The sequence below is a fragment of the Stegostoma tigrinum genome, chromosome 4 (genome assembly GCF_030684315.1).
Source record: "Stegostoma tigrinum isolate sSteTig4 chromosome 4, sSteTig4.hap1, whole genome shotgun sequence".
Lineage (NCBI taxonomy): Eukaryota > Metazoa > Chordata > Chondrichthyes > Orectolobiformes > Stegostomatidae > Stegostoma > Stegostoma tigrinum.
The window spans coordinates 1,069,961-1,089,085 of record NC_081357.1 but is presented as its reverse complement, the minus strand read 5'-3'; the positions used below and the strand labels follow the sequence as shown (position 1 = coordinate 1,089,085).

Genomic DNA, 19,125 nt, shown 5'->3' with positions numbered 1-19,125 from the left:
GCACCGGCCGCTGGTTGGACGTTAAATTGGTCAATTGAGCGAGGAGCAGAGCTGGCCAGCCAATCACAGAGAACACTGTCCAAGAGAAAAGAGGGCAAAGAGTGCTCCGAAGGTGCTGCCCCGCCTGCTGTGTTCATCCAGCTCCACACCTTGTTCCCTCAGAGAGAACCGGGACTGACTAGGTTTGGAGCAGGATGCAGCTTTGTCAGGGAAGCATCCCGACGGTTTGTGGAGGTTTTGAACTCTCTGTTTTTTTGTCCAATTATCTACTTGCTGAACGTTCTGAGAAAATTCTCTCAGTCTGTGAAAAAAAACAAGTAAAAATCTCGAGGGAACTGCTGTTGTAATAAGCATCAAACAGTCACTTTGGAATTGAAGTAAGATAGTCAGTTCAGTGCGGCTGTGATGCATCCCATCATCCAAGAATTTCACAAAGGCCTGGTATTTATCATTGAAACAATTATCAAACTAGCAAATTGCCACTCTTCTATTTTTAAAAGCATTATTCCTTTACTCTGACGGTGAGGGGACCAACAAAAGGGGAATAAACAGACTTGACGTCATCCTCACCTATCTGCCAGCTGCAGTTACATCTGTCCACAACAGTATCGGTAAGAGTGACCGTCGCACGGTCCTTGTGGAGACGGAGTCCCCCCCTTCACAATGAGAATACCCCACATCGTGTTGCGTGGCACTATCACCGTGCTAAATGGGACAGGCTTCGCACCGATGCAGAGCAAGATGCTCCCATGAGGCGCTGTGGGCCGTCAACAGCAGCAGGATTGTGCTCCAGCTCAATCTGTAGCCTCGTGGGTGAAGACGGGGACATGGTGACATACCTCCCCCGGGGGGGGGGAAATGTGGGGTTTGGATGGCGACATACGTCTTTTGTGGGGTTGGGGGGGGGAGAAGATGATGACGTACCTCCCCCGGGTAAGGGGGGGAGAGGGTGACATACGTCCCCTGGGGAAGTGGGGGTGGGAGAGGTGACGTACTGCCCCCTTGGGGAGGGGGCGAGGGTGACGTACCTTCCTCTGGGGGAGGGGAGGGGGGGAGACAGTGATGTACATCCCCCTGGTGAAGGAGGGGGGAGAGGGTGATGTACCTCCCCCTTGGGGAGGGGGGAGAGGGTGACGTACCGCCCCGGGGGAAGTGGGGGAGAGGGTGACATACTGCCCCCTTGGGGAGGGGGGGGCGAGGGTGACGTACCTCCCCCTGGGGAGGAGGGGGGAGAGTGACGTACCTCCCCCTGGGGGAGGGGGGGAAGAGTGACGCAACTCCCCCTGGGGGTGGGGGGGAGAGGGACGTACCTCCCCCTGGGGGTGGGGGGGGAGAGTGACGCACCTCCCCCTGGGGGAGGGGGGAAGAGTGACGCAACTCCCCCTGGGGGTGGGGGGGAGAGGGACGTACCTCCCCCTGGGGGTGGGGGGGGAGAGTGACGCACCTCCCCCTGGGGGTGGGGGGGGAGAGTGACGCACCTCCCCCTGGGGGTGGGGGGGGAGAGTGACGTACCTCCCCCAGGGGGAGGGGGGAGAGTGACGCACCTCCCCCTGGGGGTGGGGGGGAGAGTGACGCACCTCCCTCTGGGGGTGGGGGGGAGAGTGACGCACCTCCCCCTGGGGGTGGGGGGGAGAGTGACGTACCTCCCCCTGGGGGTGGGGGGGAGAGGGACGTACCTCCCTCTGGGGGTGGGGGGGAGAGTGACGTACCTCCCCCTGGGGGTGGGGGGGAGAGGGACGTACCTCCCTCTGGGGGTGGGGGGGAGAGTGACGTACCTCCCCCTGGGGGTGGGGGGGAGAGTGACGTACCTCCCCCTGGGGGTGGTGATATTTGGATCACTATTGCCTGAAGCGCAGTCGTCAATGCGCATGCGTCCCCGTTCCCCGCGCGCCGTGATCGTTAACGTCATCTCACTCAAGTACCCATCCACGTGACCGTCTGAACCCGGAAGATCTGCGCATAGACTACAACTCCCAGAGTGCATGCGGTCATTCCGCAAGCGCATTACCGTCCCCATGTCAGTTATCTCTTCACCCCCATGTTCACGTGGTCTGGTCCCAGCCAACGCTAGAGTAAGCAGGAGGTTGGAGGGTACCAACTCCTCAGGCGGGGGAGAGTGAATATCGGCGGCTGCTTCCTGTCCTGCCCCTGCAGGAGCCGTCCTGAGCTGGCGGAGAGGAGCGAAGTGAAAGTCCCAGGCTTGGCGGCCTACTCCTGAAGTGAGCTGCTGCCTTGGTCACCCATGAAACTGCTGGCCGAGGTAAGGAGGCGGGGAACTACTCTGCCGGGCTGGAGTCGGGAAGCCTGAGGAGACAGGCCCGAGGGGGGACGGGGGGAGGTCGGGGTCGGGGTCGGGGTCGGGGTGGGAGGGGGGTCGGGGTCGGGGTCGGGGTGGGAGGGGGGTCGGGGTCGGGGTGGGAGGGGGGTCGGGGTCGGGGTGGGAGGGGGGTCGGGGTGGGGGTGGGAGGGGGGTCGGGGTGGGGGAGGGGGGTCGGGGACAGGGACGGGGGTGGTCGGGGAGGGGGGGTCGGGGAGGGGGGGACGGGGGGGGTCGGGGAGGGGGGGACGGGGGTGGTCGGGGAGGGGGGGTCGGGGAGGGGGGGACGGGGGTGGTCGGGGAGGGGGGGTCGGGGAGGGGGGGACGGGGGTGGTCGGGGGTGGTCGGGGGTGGTCGGGGAGGGGGGGTCGGGGAGGGGGGGACGGGGGTGGTCGGGGAGGGGGGGTCGGGGAGGGGGGGACGGGGGTGGTCGGGGGTGGTCGGGGAGGGGGGGTCGGGGACGGGGGGAGGGGGGTCGGGGACGGGGAGGGGGGGTTCGGGGTAGGGGAGGGGGGGTTCGGGGTAGGGGAGGGGGGGTTCGGGGACGGGGAGGGGGGGACGGGGAGGGGGGGTTCGGGGTAGGGGAGGGGGGGTTCGGGGACGGGGAGGGGGGGACGGGGAGGGGGGGTTCGGGGTAGGGGAGGGGGGGTTCGGGGACGGGGAGGGGGGGACGGGGAGGGGGGGTTCGGGGTAGGGGAGGGGGGGTTCGGGGACGGGGAGGGGGGGACGGGGAGGGGGGGTCGGGGACGGGGGGAGGGGGGTCGGGGACGGGGAGGGGGGGTTCGGGGACGGGGAGGGGGGGTTCGGGGACGGGGAGGGGGGGTTCGGGGTAGGGGAGGGGGGGTTCGGGGACGGGGAGGGGGGGGTCGGGGACGGGGAGGGGGGGTTCGGGGTAGGGGAGGGGGGGTTCGGGGACGGGGAGGGGGGGACGGGGAGGGGGGGACGGGGAGGGGGGGTTCGGGGTAGGGGAGGGGGGGTTCGGGGAGGGGGGGACGGGGAGGGGGGGACGGGGAGGGGGGGTTCGGGGACGGGGAGGGGGGGTTCGGGGAGGGGGGGTTCGGGGACGGGGAGGGGAGGGGGGGACGGGGAGGGGAGGGGGGGACGGGGAGGGGGGGTTCGGGGACGGGGAGGGGAGGGGGGGACGGGGAGGGGAGGGGGGGACGGGGAGGGGGGGTTCGGGGTAGGGGAGGGGGGGACGGGGAGGGGGGGTTCGGGGTAGGGGAGGGGGGGTTCGGGGTAGGGGAGGGGGGGACGGGGACGGGGAGGGGGGGTTCGGGGTAGGGGAGGGGGGGACGGGGACGGGGAGGGGGGGTTCGGGGTAGGGGAGGGGGGGGACGGGGACGGGGAGGGGGGGTTCGGGGTAGGGGAGGGGGGGACGGGGACGGGGAGGGGGGGTTCGGGGTAGGGGAGGGGGGGACGGGGACGGGGAGGGGGGGTTCGGGGTAGGGGAGGGGGGGACGGGGACGGGGAGGGGGGGACGGGGACGGGGAGGGGGGGGAGGGGAGGGGGGGACGGGGACGGGGAGGGGAGGGGGGGACGGGGAGGGGAGGGGGGGGGGACGGGGAGGGGAGGGGGGGACGGGGACGGGGAGGGGGGGTCGGGGAGGGGAGGGGGGGACGGGGAGGGGGGGTTCGTGGACGGGGAGGGGGGGACGGGGAGGGGGGGTTCGTGGACGGGGAGGGGGGGACGGGGAGGGGGGGTTCGGGGACGGGGACGGGGAGGGGGGGACGGGGAGGGGGGGGTTCGGGGAGGGGGGGGTCGTGGACGGGGAGGGGAGGGGGGGGTCGTGGACGGGGAGGGGAGGGGGGGTCGTGGACGGGGAGGGGAGGGGGTGTCGGGGACGGGGGGGGTCGGGGACGGGGAGGTCGGGGTCGGGGTGGGAGGGGGGACGGTGGGGGAGGGGGGACAGGGAAGGGGGGGTCGGGGACGGTGGGGGAGGGGGGACAGGGAAGGGGGGGTCGGGGACGGTGGGGGAGAGGGGACAGGGAAGGGTGGGTCGGGGACGGTGGGGGAGGGGGGACAGGGAGGGGGGGTCGGGGACGGGGACGGTGGGGGAGGGGGGACAGGGAGGCGGGGTCGGGGACGGGGAGGGGGGGACGGGGGGAGGGGGGGTCGGGGTCGAGGGGGGACGGGGACGGGTCGGGGGGACGGGGACGGGTCGGGGGGAGGGGGTCGGGGACGGGGGGAGGGGGGGGTCGGGGTCGAGGGGGGACGGGGACGGGGTCGGGGGGGGTCGGAGGGGGGTCGGGGGGGGTCGGAGGGGGGTCGGGGACGGGGGGGGTCGGGGTCGGGGGGAGGTCGGGGTCGGGGACGGGGACGGTGGGGGAGGGGGGGTCGGGGACGGGGGGAGGGGGGGTCGGGGACGGTGGGAGGGGGGTCGGGGACGGGGACGGTGGGGGAGGGGGGGTCGGGGACAGGGACGGGGGGAGGGGGGGTCGGGGACGGGGGGGGTCGGGGGGGATGGGGAGGGGTCGGGGGGGGATGGGGAGGGGGGGGGTCGGGGGGGACGGGGACGGGGAGGGGGGAGTGTCAGGGGGGACGGGGACGGGGACGGGGACGGGGAGGGGGGGTTCGGGGAGGGGGGGTTCGGGGGGGACGGGGACGGGGACGGGGAGGGGAGGGGGGGACGGGGAGGGGAGGGTGTGTCGGGGACCGGGGGGGGTCGGGGACGGGGAGCGGGGTTCGAGGTCAGGGAGGGGAGGGGGAGTCGGGGACAGGGAGGGGGGTTCAAGGACTGGGAGGGGAGGGGGGGTCGGGGACAAGGAGGGGAGGGGGGGATCAGGGACAGGGCGGTGAGGGTGGGTCATGGACGGGGACAGGGAGGGGAGGGGGCATCATTGACAGGGAGGGGAGGGGGGTTCAGGGACAGGACAGGTACAGGGATGGGGACAGGGTGTGGAGGGGGTGGTCAGTGTTCCTGTGTGGAATGAACTTCCTGAGGACCACCTTTGTGACCTTTATAAATGACTTGGATGAGGAAGGGGAAGGGTGGGTTAGTAAGTTTGCCGATGACAGGAAGGTTGGTGGAGTTGTGGACAGCGTGGAGGGCTGGTGTAGGTTGCGACGGGACATTGACAGGATGCAGAGCTGGGCAAAGAAGTGGCAGATAGAATTCAACCCAGAAAAGTGTGAAGTGATTCATTCTGTAAGGTGGAATTTGAATGCACAATACAGGGTTAATGGCAGGATTCCCGGCAATGTGGAGGAACAGAGGGATCTTAGGGTCCACGTCCATAGATCCTTCAAAGTTGCCACCCACGTTGATAGGGTTGTTAAGAAGGCGTATGGCTTTCGTTGGCAGGGGAATTGTGTTTCAGAGTTATGACGTTATGCTACAGCTCACTTAAACCCTGGCTAGCCCACACTTGGAACCCATTATCACTGATGCAATTTTAACCTCACTGCGAAGCTTCTTCCAGGGATGGCTAACCTGAAGAAGTTACCCTCCTCCCTCCATGCAAACCTTAGGAGATCTCTCTCCCATTGCTTCGGTCCGCCTCCCCCTCTCTCCCTATTTATTTCAGAATCCTCACCCATCCCACTCTCTGATGAAGGGTCTAGGCCCGAAACGTCAGCTTTTGTGCTCCTGAGATGCTGCTGGGCCTGCTGTGTTCATCCAGCCTCACATTTTATTGTCTTGGATTCTCCAGCATCTGCAGTTCCCGTTATCACTTATCAGGTTGTTATTTTTGTGGGAGCTGGCTGTGCAAGAATTAGCTGCTGTTTCCTGCATTCACCACAGTGACTACACTTCCCTAACCTGAAGAAGTTACCCTCCTCCCTCAGGGGATCTCTCTCCCACTGCAACTCTCTTGTATCCATCTTGGGTCCGCCTCCCCCTCTCTCCCTATTTATTCCAGAACCCTCACCCCATCCCCCTCTCTGATGAAGGGTCTAGGCCCGAAACGTCAGCTTTTGTGCTCCTGAGATGCTGCTTGGCCTGCTGTGTTCATCCAGCTTCACACTTTATTATCTCACTTGGAATATTGTGAGAAGTTCTGGTCGCCTCATTATGGGAAAGATGTGGAAGTTCTATAGAGAGTGCAGAGGAGATTTACCAGGACGCTGCCTGGACTGGAGGGCAGGTCTTGTGAGGGAGCTAGGGCTTTCCTCATTGGAGCGAAGAAGGATGAGAGGTGACTTGATAGAGTTTGATGTGAGACATAGATAGAGTGGATAGTCAGAGACTTTTTCCCAGGGCGGAAATGACTATTACAGGGGGGCATGGTTTTAAGGTGATTGGAGGAAGGTATAGGGGAGATGTCAGAGGTGGGTTCTTCACACAGAGAGTGGTGGGTGTGTGGAATGTGCTGCCAGCAGTGATAGTGGAGTTAGATACTTTAGAGACTTTTAAGCGACTCTTGGGTAGGGTCATGGGGGATAGTAAAATGTAGGGTATGCAGGGTAGATTGACTTAGAGTAGGATAATAGGTCGGCACAACATTGTGGGCCGAAGGGCCTGGCCTGTACTGTTCTGTGTTCTATGAAGTGGTGGATTTGGGTACAGTTACAACGTTTAACACACATTTGGAATGATAGATGAATAGAAAAGGTTTGTCGGGATGTGAGCCAGGAGCAGGCAGCTGGCACCAGTTTAGTTTGGGAGTACGTTCTTATTGGACTGGTCTGCTTCCATACCACACGACTCTCTGTTCCCATGGTGCCATTTCTCTGACATTTCCCTCCTTTTCCCTCAGGCAGGGTTTCTACTCCTTAGCGTTGACTGGGCCTCAGCCATCAGCCATCTCCTGCACATCCTCCATCTTTGTTCCGCCTCCTTCCCACAACTGCAGTCGGGCACTTGCTCTCCACTCGGTGTTCAAAGGATCATCTTGTGCCAAAGTCTGCCCCGCCTCCTGCTCTCACTTAGATATATCTTCGTCTCCCCCCGCCCCCCACTGCTGGCATTCTGCAGGAGCGGTTCCCTCTGTGACACCCTGGTGCAATCCTCCGTCACTCCCAGCCCTATTCAATTGTAGGAAGCATAATACCTAATTATTCACTCTTACCCCAACCCCCACCCCCCAGCTCTCAGTCCAAGGCCCAAACACACTGTCGGGGTGAAGCAGTGCTTTCTTTGTACTTTTCATCTAGTTTACTGCATTTCTGAGAAGGGGTCATGCCAGATTTGAAACATTAACTCTGCTTTTTTCTCTCTCTCTCTCTCTCCACAGATGCTGCTAGTCCAGCTGAGTTTCTCCAGCATTCTGTCTTTGTTTCAGATTTTCACTGTGCAACGTTTTGCTTTCGTCCCAATCCGTGCTCGATGAGCTCTTAGCTTGTGAATTAAACACTTAGATTGAAGGTAATAAAATGTGAGGCTGGATGAACACAGCAGGCCAAGCAGCATCTCAGGAGCACAAAAGCTGACGTTTCGGGCCTAGACCCTTCATCAGAGAGGGGGATGGGGGGAGGGAACTGGAATAAATAGGGAGAGAGGGGGAGGCGGACCGAAGATGGAGAGTAAAGAAGATAGGTGGAGAGGGTGTAGGTGGGGAGGTAGGGAGGGGATAGGTCAGTCCAGGGCCTCCCTAACCGGTTCTTCCTCTCACCCATCCCTTCCTCCCACCCCAAGCCGCACCCCCAGCTACCTACTAACCTCATCCCACCTCCTTGACCTGTCCGTCTTCCCTGGACTGACCTATCCCCTCCCTACCTCCCCACCTATACTCTCTCCACCTATCTTCTTTACTCTCCATCTTCGGTCCGCCTCCCCCTCTCTCCCTATTTATTCCAGTTCCCTCTCCCCATCCCCCTCTCTGATGAAGGGTCTAGGCCCGAAACGTCAGCTTTTGTGCTCCTGAGATGCTGCTGGGCCTGCTGTGTTCATCCAGCCTCACATTTTATTATCTTGGATTCTCCAGCATCTGCAGTTCCCATTATCTCTGATACTTAGATTGAAGGTGATTGGCAAGAGAAGTTGTGCCCTGTCATTACTCAGCAACCTTTTCATGGTGACACAAAACAGTGGAGAGCCTCAACATAAATCGAACCCTGCTGTTCCCCGGGCCATCACGGCGCGAGCCGAACCCCGGCTGTTCCCCAGGCCGTCACGGCGCGAGCCAAACCCCGGCTGTTCCCTGGGCCGTCATGGCGTAAGAATGTTTATTCAAACAATCCAAAGTCCCCAGTTTACCTGACTGACAAACTTGAGTTAAAAACAAATGTTCACCAGAATTTTGAAAAGAAAGATAACTGTTTATTAAAATAAACAATCTTTAACCAATCCAAATCAATGTTGAGAGTTTGACACACACTACCACTCGTGTTTAATTTGGCTCTAACCTGACTGCTTTTCAAACAGCTCTGCATTCCCCTGGATGTTAGCTGTCAATCAGATATTCCTGCTTCATTCTCTTTCAGTTGTACTCTATTTTCCTTTTGCTCCAACCTATTCCTTTATTCATTCCTGGGATGAGGGCGTCACTGGCCAGGCAGCATTTATTGCCCATCCCTAATTGCCCAGAGGGCAGTTCAGAGTCAACCACATTGCTGTGGGTCTGGAGTCGTGTAGGCCAGACCAGGTAAGGATGGCAGGTTCCTTCCCTAAAGGACAGTAGTGATCCAGATGGGTTTTCCCAACAATTGACAATGAATTCACGGTAATAATGACCAGATAATCATTTTTGTGATGTTCATTTCAAGGTAGGTATTGCCCCGGGGCACCTCCCAGCCTAAGGAGAGCCGCTCTGCGCCTGATCAGAGTTGTGTTTTTCAACATATCCCTGAAAAAGCAGATAGATTTGTATCTCTCTTGCAATGCATTGGAGGGCCAGCTTTGACTTTTCTCTCTGGCCCTGGAGATAATCTGGAAGCGAAAGGACTAAAAGCTTCCAGACAATGCCATCCTGCTCCTGTTGCCATTTGCTCTTTCCTGAAGGCGTTAGGCAGACATATTCGGAAAGATGTTTGTTGGTCACCTCTGTAATTGTGACTAAACTGAGACAGCTTCCATGTAGATCTTGATCAGATGGAGCCTAGATCTGAAGGTCTGTCTGCTTCTATATGTTGTGCTGAAAAGGGCCTGCCTGCCTGCTGAGACTTTCTCAGCTTCGTTATAGACCTCCCCAGGGAATGAAGCACACGGGACAGAAACAGTCCCTCTGTATTAGAAATCAAATCCCTCAACACCACAGTCCAAACTAACAATGGAAATGTTTTACTTAATCACCAAAACTGGCCCATTTGTTTCTTTTTCTTTTTATTGCTGTTGACTGGAGCACAAGAGACTTCCAAATAGCTTTTTAATAAACACAAAAATAACCCACGTTTATTACAGGGAACCTGTGCCTCAAACAAGGGGCCAACTGGTTTCCACTGTGTAGTTAAACTATATCCTACTTTAAAAGTGTACATTCGTTTGCAGCAAGATGAGAGAGAGACATGCACATACCCTCCCAGACAAAACACCAAGGACAAAGAATTCTGAATTATAAAGTTAGAATGAGCTTCCTTTCTCTCTGTTCTTTTGGTTTCTTGTTCAAATCGTTGTTGGATCATCCTGAGACCAGATTTGTGATCCAGTTAGGGCACCTGGTATCCGAAACTCTAGGTTTTCCTTCCACCCTACTTCTCTGATAGCCCTAGCTCTGACACTAGCCAACACTACAACTATTTCCAATACCATCCGAGCCTCAGGATCTATACTGAAAACATCACCTGTTGCCATAGTCCAGAGGCTGTTTCTAGGTGACAGTCTGCCTGCTAAACTTCTCGCTTTCTCAAACTGTGCCACCGTTGCCTTAAGTACTTTGGGAGCAAAAATAGAAGCTTAGACTATTTTGTAAATGGGGAAAGGCTTCAGAAATCTGAATCACAAAGTGACTTGGGAGCCCTGGTTCACAGTCCTCTTAAGTTTAACGTATAGGAGCAGTTGACAGTCAGGAAGACAAATGCGATGTTAGCGTTCATTTCGAGGGCTGGAATACAAGAGCAGCAATGCACTGCTGAGGCTGGAAAAGGCTCTTGTCAAACTGCATTTGGAATATTGTGAGGATGAAGGGTCTAGGCCCGAAACGTCAGCTTTTGTGCTCCTCTGATGCTGCTTGGCCTGCTGTGTTCATCCAGGCCCACACTTAGTTATTTTGGAATATTGTGAGCAGTTTTGGGCCCTGTATCTAAGGAAGGATGTGCTGGCCTTGGAAGGAGCCCAGAGGAGGTTTATGAATGGTCCTGGGGGTGAAATGCTTGCCATAGAAGGAGCGGTTGAGGTCTCTGGGCCATTTCTTGCTGGAGTTTAGAAGCTTGAGAGAAGATCTTGTTTCCGTTTATAGGAGAGACTAGGACCTGAGGGCAGAGCCTCAGAGTGAAGGGACAATCCTTTAGAACCGAGACGAGGAGGAATTTCTTCAGCGGGAGGATGGTGAACCTATGGAACTCATGGCCGCAGAGAGCTGTGGGGGCCAAATCAGTGAGTGTGTTGAAGCCTGGGATAGAATGTGGGTATCCTTGTTCCTCAGTAAATGGCATTGAGTGGGAAATTCACCTACCTGTGAGGGAGTGGAGATGATCACGGAATGAAAGTGGCTGGAGGATCTGGGAGTGAAATAAACCTGCTGGATTGCTGGAGGGGGGCTGTATTGATGCTGATTCTGATACTCCAGTCTGCATTGGTATTCGGGAGGCTCTGTCTCTCCTATATGTGGGTGTGTTGCCTATTTTCCATGTTAAATGAAGCTGTACTGATGGCTGCTGTATTGCAATACAGTGAAAGCAGGTCAGTTTTGTTCAGATGTATACATGGGAAAGTCATACTGATTTTTAACTGTGCTCTAAATCAGTTGGACTGTCTGTTTGGTTTGCAGCCCGTATCTGCGCCTTAGCTGTATGTGGGCTCGTTGACTAATCAATATGCCAGGCCATTCAGCCCAGCTGGTCTATGCTGGCATTTCTGCTCCACACAAGCGCCTTCTTTATCCACCTGGCCGTGTGTTTCTTTCACCTTGACAGTGCCCTGTTGCAGTGAGCTCCACACGCTTGCCCCTTTCTTGGGTGAAGTTGATTTTTCTGAGTTTCTCAATGGGTTTATTAGTGACTGTCTGATCTGAATGATCCCCTCCTCGGGCAGTGGAGGGGGGGTGGGGAGAGAAGAATACCGTCTCTTGTGTCTCCCCTAGCAAATCCTGTCGAGGGTTTTACTTACAAATTGTACCACCCCAGAGGAAAGGTCCTGTTCTGGTATTGTTTTTATAGATCCATCTTACACCTTATCCTGTCTCCTGCTATCCCTGTTCCAGTGTGGAGGCCAGAAAGGAATTCTTATCCAAGGGCATGCGAACCAATTCTGGTCAGTCATGTTTTGCAAAGAGGGAGGGGTTTTCCTTCTGATTTAAAAACAGGAGCCGCAATTGGTGAGGGAGCGTGAAAGTTTGACCAAGAGGTCGTCAATCGGAGCTGCTGGCATGCTCTCCCTTTTCTTTAGTAAATATTCAACAGATTGCAGGCCACCCTGTTTGGAAGAAGGAATTACAAATTGATCTCTGAGCGATTTGTTGCAATCTCCGTGGTTGCTCACTGAGTGCCTTGTGCTGTCGTACACTTTTCCCTGTAAATTGCCTGCTCCCTGTCGTTGGAAGGAAACAGCAGCACTGCCTCCAGCACTATCTGTAATCAGTGCGTTTGGCCCAGGCTGTGTCAGTGGGGAGGGGTTCACAATGCAAACATTCACCTTGGCTTGTTCAGCACTAGTTCCCTTTAACCTCCTCCTGAGAGAGGTTTATTTTAATCACACACCAGGCTGTTCCTGAACCTGGTTTTAGTTTAGGGCCATTCCCTGGACTGGATGCCAGCTGAGATCAGTGTGGTGAGGGGGCAGCGTTTTTGAAGATTCATCGGGATCCCTGATCTGCTCAGGTAGTTTGAATGCCTGTGTTGCTGTTGAACGTTTATTTTGCGCTGATGTTGAAAGATGATAATTGAGAGAACGTAGAAATATAGAAGCTAGGAGCAGGAGGAGGCCATTCAGCCCTTCAAGCCTGCACCCCCGTTCATCACGATCGTGGCTGATTGTCCAACTCGATAGCCTAATCCTGCTTTCTCCCCATAACCTTTGATCCCATTCTCCCCAAGTGCTGTATCTAGCACCTCTTGAATACATCCAGTGTTCTGCATCAACTACTTCCTGTGATAATGAATTCCAGAGGCTCACCACTCTCTGGGTGAAGAAATGTCTCCTTATCTCAGTCCTAAATTGTCTACCCTGAATCCTCATACTGTGACCCGTGGTTCTGGACCCTGTGGGAGAGTCTTTGGGTGGGGGGGGAGAGGAGTGGAGCACCCTTTGGGAGGGGCCAGGGTCCAAGTCGGGGGAAGGAATGGGGCACCCTGTGGGAGGGACTGAGGTTAGGGTGCATACAGGTGCGATTTACAGTGATACTGCCAGTGTTGGAATTGGCTGGGCTATTTTCTCTGGAGCGTCGGAGGCCGAGGGGTGCCCTGATAGAAGTTTATAACATCAGTAGGGACATGGGTAGAGTGAATAGCCAGGGTCTTTTCCCTGGGGTGGGGGGAGTCCAAAACTAGAGGTTTGAGGTGAGAGGGGAAAGATTTAAAAGGGACCTGAGGGGCAACTTTTTCACACAGAGGATGGTGCGTGTATGGAATGAGCTGCCAGAGGAAGTGGTGGAGGCTGGTACAATTACAGCATTTAAAAGGCACCTGGATGGTTTATGAATAGGAAGAGCATAGAGGGATATGGGCTAAATGCTGGCAAATGGGACTAGATCAGTTTAGAATATCTGGTCAGCATGGACGAGTTGGGCCGAAGGGTCTGTATGACTCTACGGTTGCCCTCTCGGGATTTCTCTGGCAGATCACATAGTGCTCTTTGTAGAGAATATTAGCCTGGTGATCTGTTCAATATTTTTCGCTCACCAGCTATCAGTCAAACTACAGGCGTTACTATATGTGTGATGGATTCTCTCTCTCTCTCCTGCAGTGGGGGCAAGATTTCATTAGGGCTTTGCAATAAGCTGGGAGGCGCTTGCGAAATGCCAGAGTTTTCTTTGAATTGCAGTTCACGTTGATTGTGTATGTGCCCAGTTTACCCTCACAGCTGTGGTGTGCTTTTCGTGTCATTTGAAGCTGCAGTGACATAAACAGGAGAATCTGCCAGGGGACCTGGAGCTCTGCCATGCCCTGCTTCCTCTGACAAAATGCTGTGGGGTTGTCGGGGAAATCAGCGGGAAATGGTGCTGTTTCAGGGTGCGAAGCTCTGCTTTATCAGAGCTCTGCAGTACTCTGTGAAACCTCCCAACACCCTTTCTCACCCCGGACTAACCAAGTGAGCGTTTTCCCATTTTGTACACAGCTGAGTATGTGTGTTCGGAGGTAAGTGAAACACTGAGAGGTGACCTTTGACACTGAGTATTCATAGTAAGCTTTCAAGGACAGTGTACACTGTTTTTAAAAAAGAAATTGTTGACAAATGTCAGTCAGTAACCTCTGTTCTTGATTGGACAGAACGGGTAGCAGCTAGCTGGAGGTACTGGAAAGAATATAGGATATAAAAAAAGTCAGAAGGCAGTTTTCAGTGCTGGGAGGTGACTGGCGGTATAGAGGGGATTGGACAGCGTGAGGTGAGTATTGGGGGATTCGCTTCCCACTTAGCGCTAGCACGGGCTACGAGACGGGGTTCTGGATTTCCAACCTGGCAGTTTCAACCATGTCCCTTCCCGCTGGCAGTAATGGGGCCAGCGGCCTTTGGCTGATTGTCTGGGTAGGGCATCACAAGGCCTCGTTTTAAGCTGCTGGTTCTTGATCGATAGCATGAACGGGAAGAGAATGTATGTGCAGTGTTGAAACGAACCAGGCAATGGTGGTACTTACAGTACGGTCACTGTCATAACATGAGCAAAACTAACAGCCAATTTGTACACAGGAAGCTCCCACAAACAGGAATGTAGAAATGGCTACGTGTCATTGATTGATAATGGACCCTGGAAGGACTGGGTCAGCAGCAATAGGGCCCTGGGGCCTCTTGACTCCAACAAAAGTCAGTCCCTGTGAGGGTACAGCACTCTCTCAGTAATGCACTGGCCTGTCATGTTCCCATTGCTGAGGGACAGAGCTGGAGCTGGAGGGAGAAGGGGCAGAGCAGGGCTTGGGGGACAGAGCTGGAGCTGGAGGGAGAAGGGGCAGAGCAGGGCTTGGGGAACAGAGCTGGAGCTGGAGGGAGAAGGGGCAGAGCAGGGCTTGGGGAACAGAGCTGGAGCTGGAGGGAGAAGGGGCAGAGCAGGGCTTGGGGGACAGAGCTGGAGCTGGAGGGAGAAGGGGCAGAGCAGGGCTTGGGGAACAGAGCTGGAGCTGGAGGGAGAAGGGGCAGAGCAGGGCTTGGGGAACAGAGCTGGAGCTGAGGGAGAAGGGGCAGAGCAGGGCTTGGGGAACAGAGCTGGAGCTGGAGGGAGAAGGGGCAGAGCAGGGCTTGGGGAACAGAGCTGGAGCTGCAGCAAGGGGCTGGAGGTGAGAGTGGTTAGTGGGGCTGAGGGAGCAGGGACAATGCTGAGGCGGGTGTGGAGCTGAGTGATGGGGGTTGGAGGTGTCGGTGAGAGTGAGGCTGAGGGGAGGGGGTGGTGTTGGAGGTGGGGGAGGGAGGAACCCTGACGTGGAGTTTGCTGAGGGAGGCCTTAGAGCTGAAGACAGTGAATGGAGTACACAGCGAGAGAGGGTAGAACTTCAGCCTTGGATTCTTCTATCCCCTCACGGGGATGTAAGTGATCCCACAGCACTCATTAAACACTAGTGGAAGAGTTCCCTTCCATCTCCTGGCTGTCTTAGAGGGTCTGGAAAACAAATCCCTTGAAGTATCCTCCCGTCCCATGGGAATTTGCTGAGCAGTTCAGTTTCTCAGTTACAGTGTGTGGACCCTCTTCTGTCCTCATGTGGGAATTAACACTGCAGGAGTTAGAGCTGATTTTGGTTTCCTTTTCTAAAAGGATTGATTTTCTTTTTGTGTGTGTGAACCTTTAGGAGTGAAGTTAAGGGCTGTATATAAAGTCTAGTTATCTGGCAGCTGTGTGAGTGTGAGGCGTGCTTCAGTGTGATATGGCTCAAAAGCTGCGCTAATATTATCAGCTAGCTTTTAATTCATTTCTGATCTCAAGATACGTGGACCAACTGTATACCAGGAAGTCCAGGCTGCCTGGTCTCTCCTACTGTATTACCTAATTGGGGTCCTTATGGAGATTAGGAAGTTAGGAGCATGAGGAGGCCATTCAGCCCATTGGGGCTGCTCCACTGTTCAGTACAATCATTTGCTGCTCATCCACTTCAAAGCCACCTCCCATACGGTCCCCCATACTCCTGTATGTTGTTGGGATTTGGAAATTCCTGCAATCTCTCTATTTAAAAATATACTCAGTGATACGGCTTCCACAGCCCTGTGGTGTAGTTTATTCCAAAGATTCTCAATGCTCAATACAGAACATTTCTGCCCACAGTGGTCCTGAGTGGGTTTCCTCCCATGTATAATCCTCTCCAATCAGGGGAAATGCCTTATCTGCATCTACCCTGTCCTTGACTTCCAGTGTTTTGTCAGTTTCAACCAGATTACCTCTCATTCTTCGCAACTCTATACAGAATACAGACCCAGATTGCTCACCTTTCTGTACAGGACAGTCCCATCATCCTGGGGATCAGTCTGGTGAACTTTTGTTACACTCCCTCGATAGCAATAATATCTTTCCTGCGAAAAGGAGACCAAAACTGCGCACAGTGCTCCAGATATAGGTCTAACCAAGTTCCCACATAAATGAATCAGGACTTCACTGTTCCTGCACTCAAATTCTCTTCCAATAAAGGCTAAAAATCCGTTAGCCTTCCTCATAGCTTGCCGTGCCTGCATGTTCACCTTCAGTGATTTGTTCACAACGATACCTAGGCCCCTTTGCACATCGACAGTTTCGAACTTCTCACCATCGCTGCCAATGTGAGGGGGTTAGCCCATTTATTCCAGCTCGGCTTTCTGCCTGTTAGTCAATCATTTAATGAATCCCGCAACAAGAACAGAAGTTGGTGGAAAAGCTCAGCAGGTCTGGCAGCATCTGTGAAGTAAAATCAGAGTTAAGGTTTCGGGTCCAGTGACCCCCCCCCTCAGAGCTTTCAGTGCCTGTTCTCCGCTCCCCCCTCCCTGCACCCCGTAAGGCTGTCCTCCCGCTGTCTGTCTGAGGGAGGGGGCTCTGCCTCTGAGCCTGGTGGTGTCCTGCTCAGCTGATCACTGCCGCGGAGCGTGGAGGGAATGGGTGATGTGAGAGTGCAGTTGTGGAGGGTTTGGGTAGGGGACAAACTTGGTGAAAATGGATTGGGGGAGGAGGAAGCGTAAGGTAGGGAGGGAGCTGGCAGAGTGACTATGTGCTCTTCTCTCCCTGCAGCCATGTTTGCAATGAGCTGTGCCTGAGTGTGTGGCCAGACCATTCTGGCTGAGATGGTGCACCTGGGAAGGCTGCTGCCCAACTGAGGGCAATGTTGCGGTGGGCAGTTCACCTGGAAGGAGGTCCGCGGAGGGTGAACCACGCTGCTGTGGCCGTCGGGCATAAAGTCTATTCCTTTGGTGGTTATTGTTCTGGAGAGGACTATGAGACCCTTCGGCAGATTGACGTGCATGTCTTCAACGCAGGTGAGTCCTTGTTCGTGGCTGTATTAGACATTGGGAGCTCACTCTGCAGGTCGTGGGGCTGAATCAGAGAGTCAGACAGCACAGAAACAGACCCTTCGGCCCAACCAGTCTGTGTTGACGCTTGTCCCAAGCTAAACTAGTCCCACCTGCCTGCTCCTGGCCCACAGCCCTCCAAACCTTTCCTGTTCACGTACTTACCTAAATGATATTTAAATGTTGTAACTGAACATGCGTCTCCCACTTCCTCTGGAAGTTCGTTCCACATGCGAACCACTCCGTGTGTGTTTTTAAAAAAAAAAGATAATTGCCCCTCTCTCTCTCCTCTCACCTTAAAAATATGCCCCCTAGTTTTGAACTCCCCCACCCTAGGGAAAGGACCGATGTCATTCACCTTATCTGTGCCCCTCGTGATTTTATAAACTTCAGTAAGGTCACCCCTCAACATCCTACACTCCAGTAAAGATGTCCCATCTTGTAACTCAGACCCTGCAGTCCTGGTGACACCTTTCTGAACCTTCTCCTATTTAGTAATATCCTTCCTGTAGGGTGACCAGACTTGTACACTGTACGTAGTACTCCAAAAGTAGCCTCACCAGCATCCTGTAAAACCTCAGCATGATGTCCCAGCTCCTATACTCAGTGGCTTGAGCGATGAAAGCAAGCGTGCTAAACACCTTCTTAATCATTCTACCTACATGTGACACAAACTTCAAAGAATTATGTACCTGAACTTGTAGGTCTGTCTGTTCGACACCCCTCCCCAGGGCCCAGGCGTCAGCCGTATAAATCCTGCGGTTGTTTGCTTTACCAAAATCCAATCCTCACGTTTATCCAAGTTAAACTCCACCTGCCACTCCTCAGCCCATTGACCCAGAGGTGCAGGAACAGTTCAAGGTCCCAGCGCAGGAACATAGAAGAGTTAGTGAACTGGTCTAAAAATAATTTGTTGAATTGTTGTATTTCTGCCAAATGTCAGATGGGGAAGCAAGGCTGGGATTTATGGTCTTGTTGCTTTGGTAACGGGGTGATTCATGTTAATAGTCATATTCTCCACCCCAGGTTGTCACTTCTGATCTTACCCCTGACTGTTGGAACCTCTAATTGCGGAGATCCCAGTTTTCTTCTTTCTTTTCTCCATAAGGAATGGTGAGCTTGCAGACCAGGATACCCCCTCTGCCCAGTGCCCTTCATGTACTGGCGTAAATCGTTGCCTTGGGATGTCTGGGTTCTCAATCTTGTCCCGCTCTTCAATCTTCCATCACTACAGGCCTTAGCAGAGTGACCCTGGGACAGCCTGTCTGTGACTTTAATCCAGAGCACTACTAGGCTGTTTGACCCATCGAGTGTGTTCAGTCATTCACTAATGTCAGGGCTATGGAGCACTGTGATGCTGCACACTGCCTGGACGGATCAGGTTTCGATGTGTTGAGACTGGGTCCACCCGGCCAGGGCTGCAATGTCCTGCCACACTCTCAGTCAGAGAGAGAGAGAGAGTGCGTGAGCGAGTATCTCTCTTGGCTTGTACTACTGCTGACAATTCATTTGGTACCTCCCCATAACCCTGCCCCCTCCCTGTGTCACCCCCGTGGCCCAGGTCTGCGTCTCACACGCCCCCACCCTTGGCCCAAGCACAGAGCCTCCAATACCCGCGCTGCAATGGGAGTGCACACATGTTTCTCAGCCACACTGAGGCTCCAGCCACACCCTGGATCAGGATAAGGGTCTTCCTGTTGCTGAAGGTCAGACTGAGTCTTTCCAGGCCTGAGAGTTCCTGCCTGTCTGTGCTGTCACACTCGTGGGTCTTAGTGAGGGCAATGTGTGGTGGCCTCCTTGTGATTCTATTTTCAGCAATCATAGAATCCCTCGGTGTGGAAGCATGCCATTTGGTCCTTCGAGACTATGCTGACCCTCTAAAGAGCAAGCTATCCAGACCTCGCTATCCCTATAACCCTGCATTTCCCACAGCTAACCCACCTAGCCTGCACATCCCTGGACACTATGGGATAATTTCCCATGGTCCATCCACCCTAGCCTGCACATCTCTGGACTGTGGGAGGAAACCCACGCAGATACAGGGAGAATGTGCAAACTCCACACAGACAATTTCCCGATGCTGGAATCGAACCCGGGTCCCTGGTGCTGTGAGGCTGCAGTGCAAACCACTGAGCCACCGTGCCACATTATTCATGACCTTTCT

At 55.6% G+C, this 19,125-nt stretch overlaps 1 protein-coding gene across 1 annotated transcript in view; it reads left to right on the top strand.

Annotated features, from left to right (window-relative positions):
* The first annotated feature begins 2,123 nt into the window (after positions 1–2,123).
* The window catches only part of klhdc3 (kelch domain containing 3), a 66,768-nt gene continuing 49,766 nt past the window's right edge, over positions 2,124–19,125 (top strand). The window contains exons 1-2 of the mRNA XM_059645254.1: positions 2,124–2,260; positions 16,684–16,928. Coding sequence (XP_059501237.1) covers positions 16,775–16,928 — 154 coding nt within the window. The 5' untranslated portion in view covers positions 2,124–2,260; positions 16,684–16,774. The remainder of the gene's footprint in view (positions 2,261–16,683; positions 16,929–19,125) is intronic.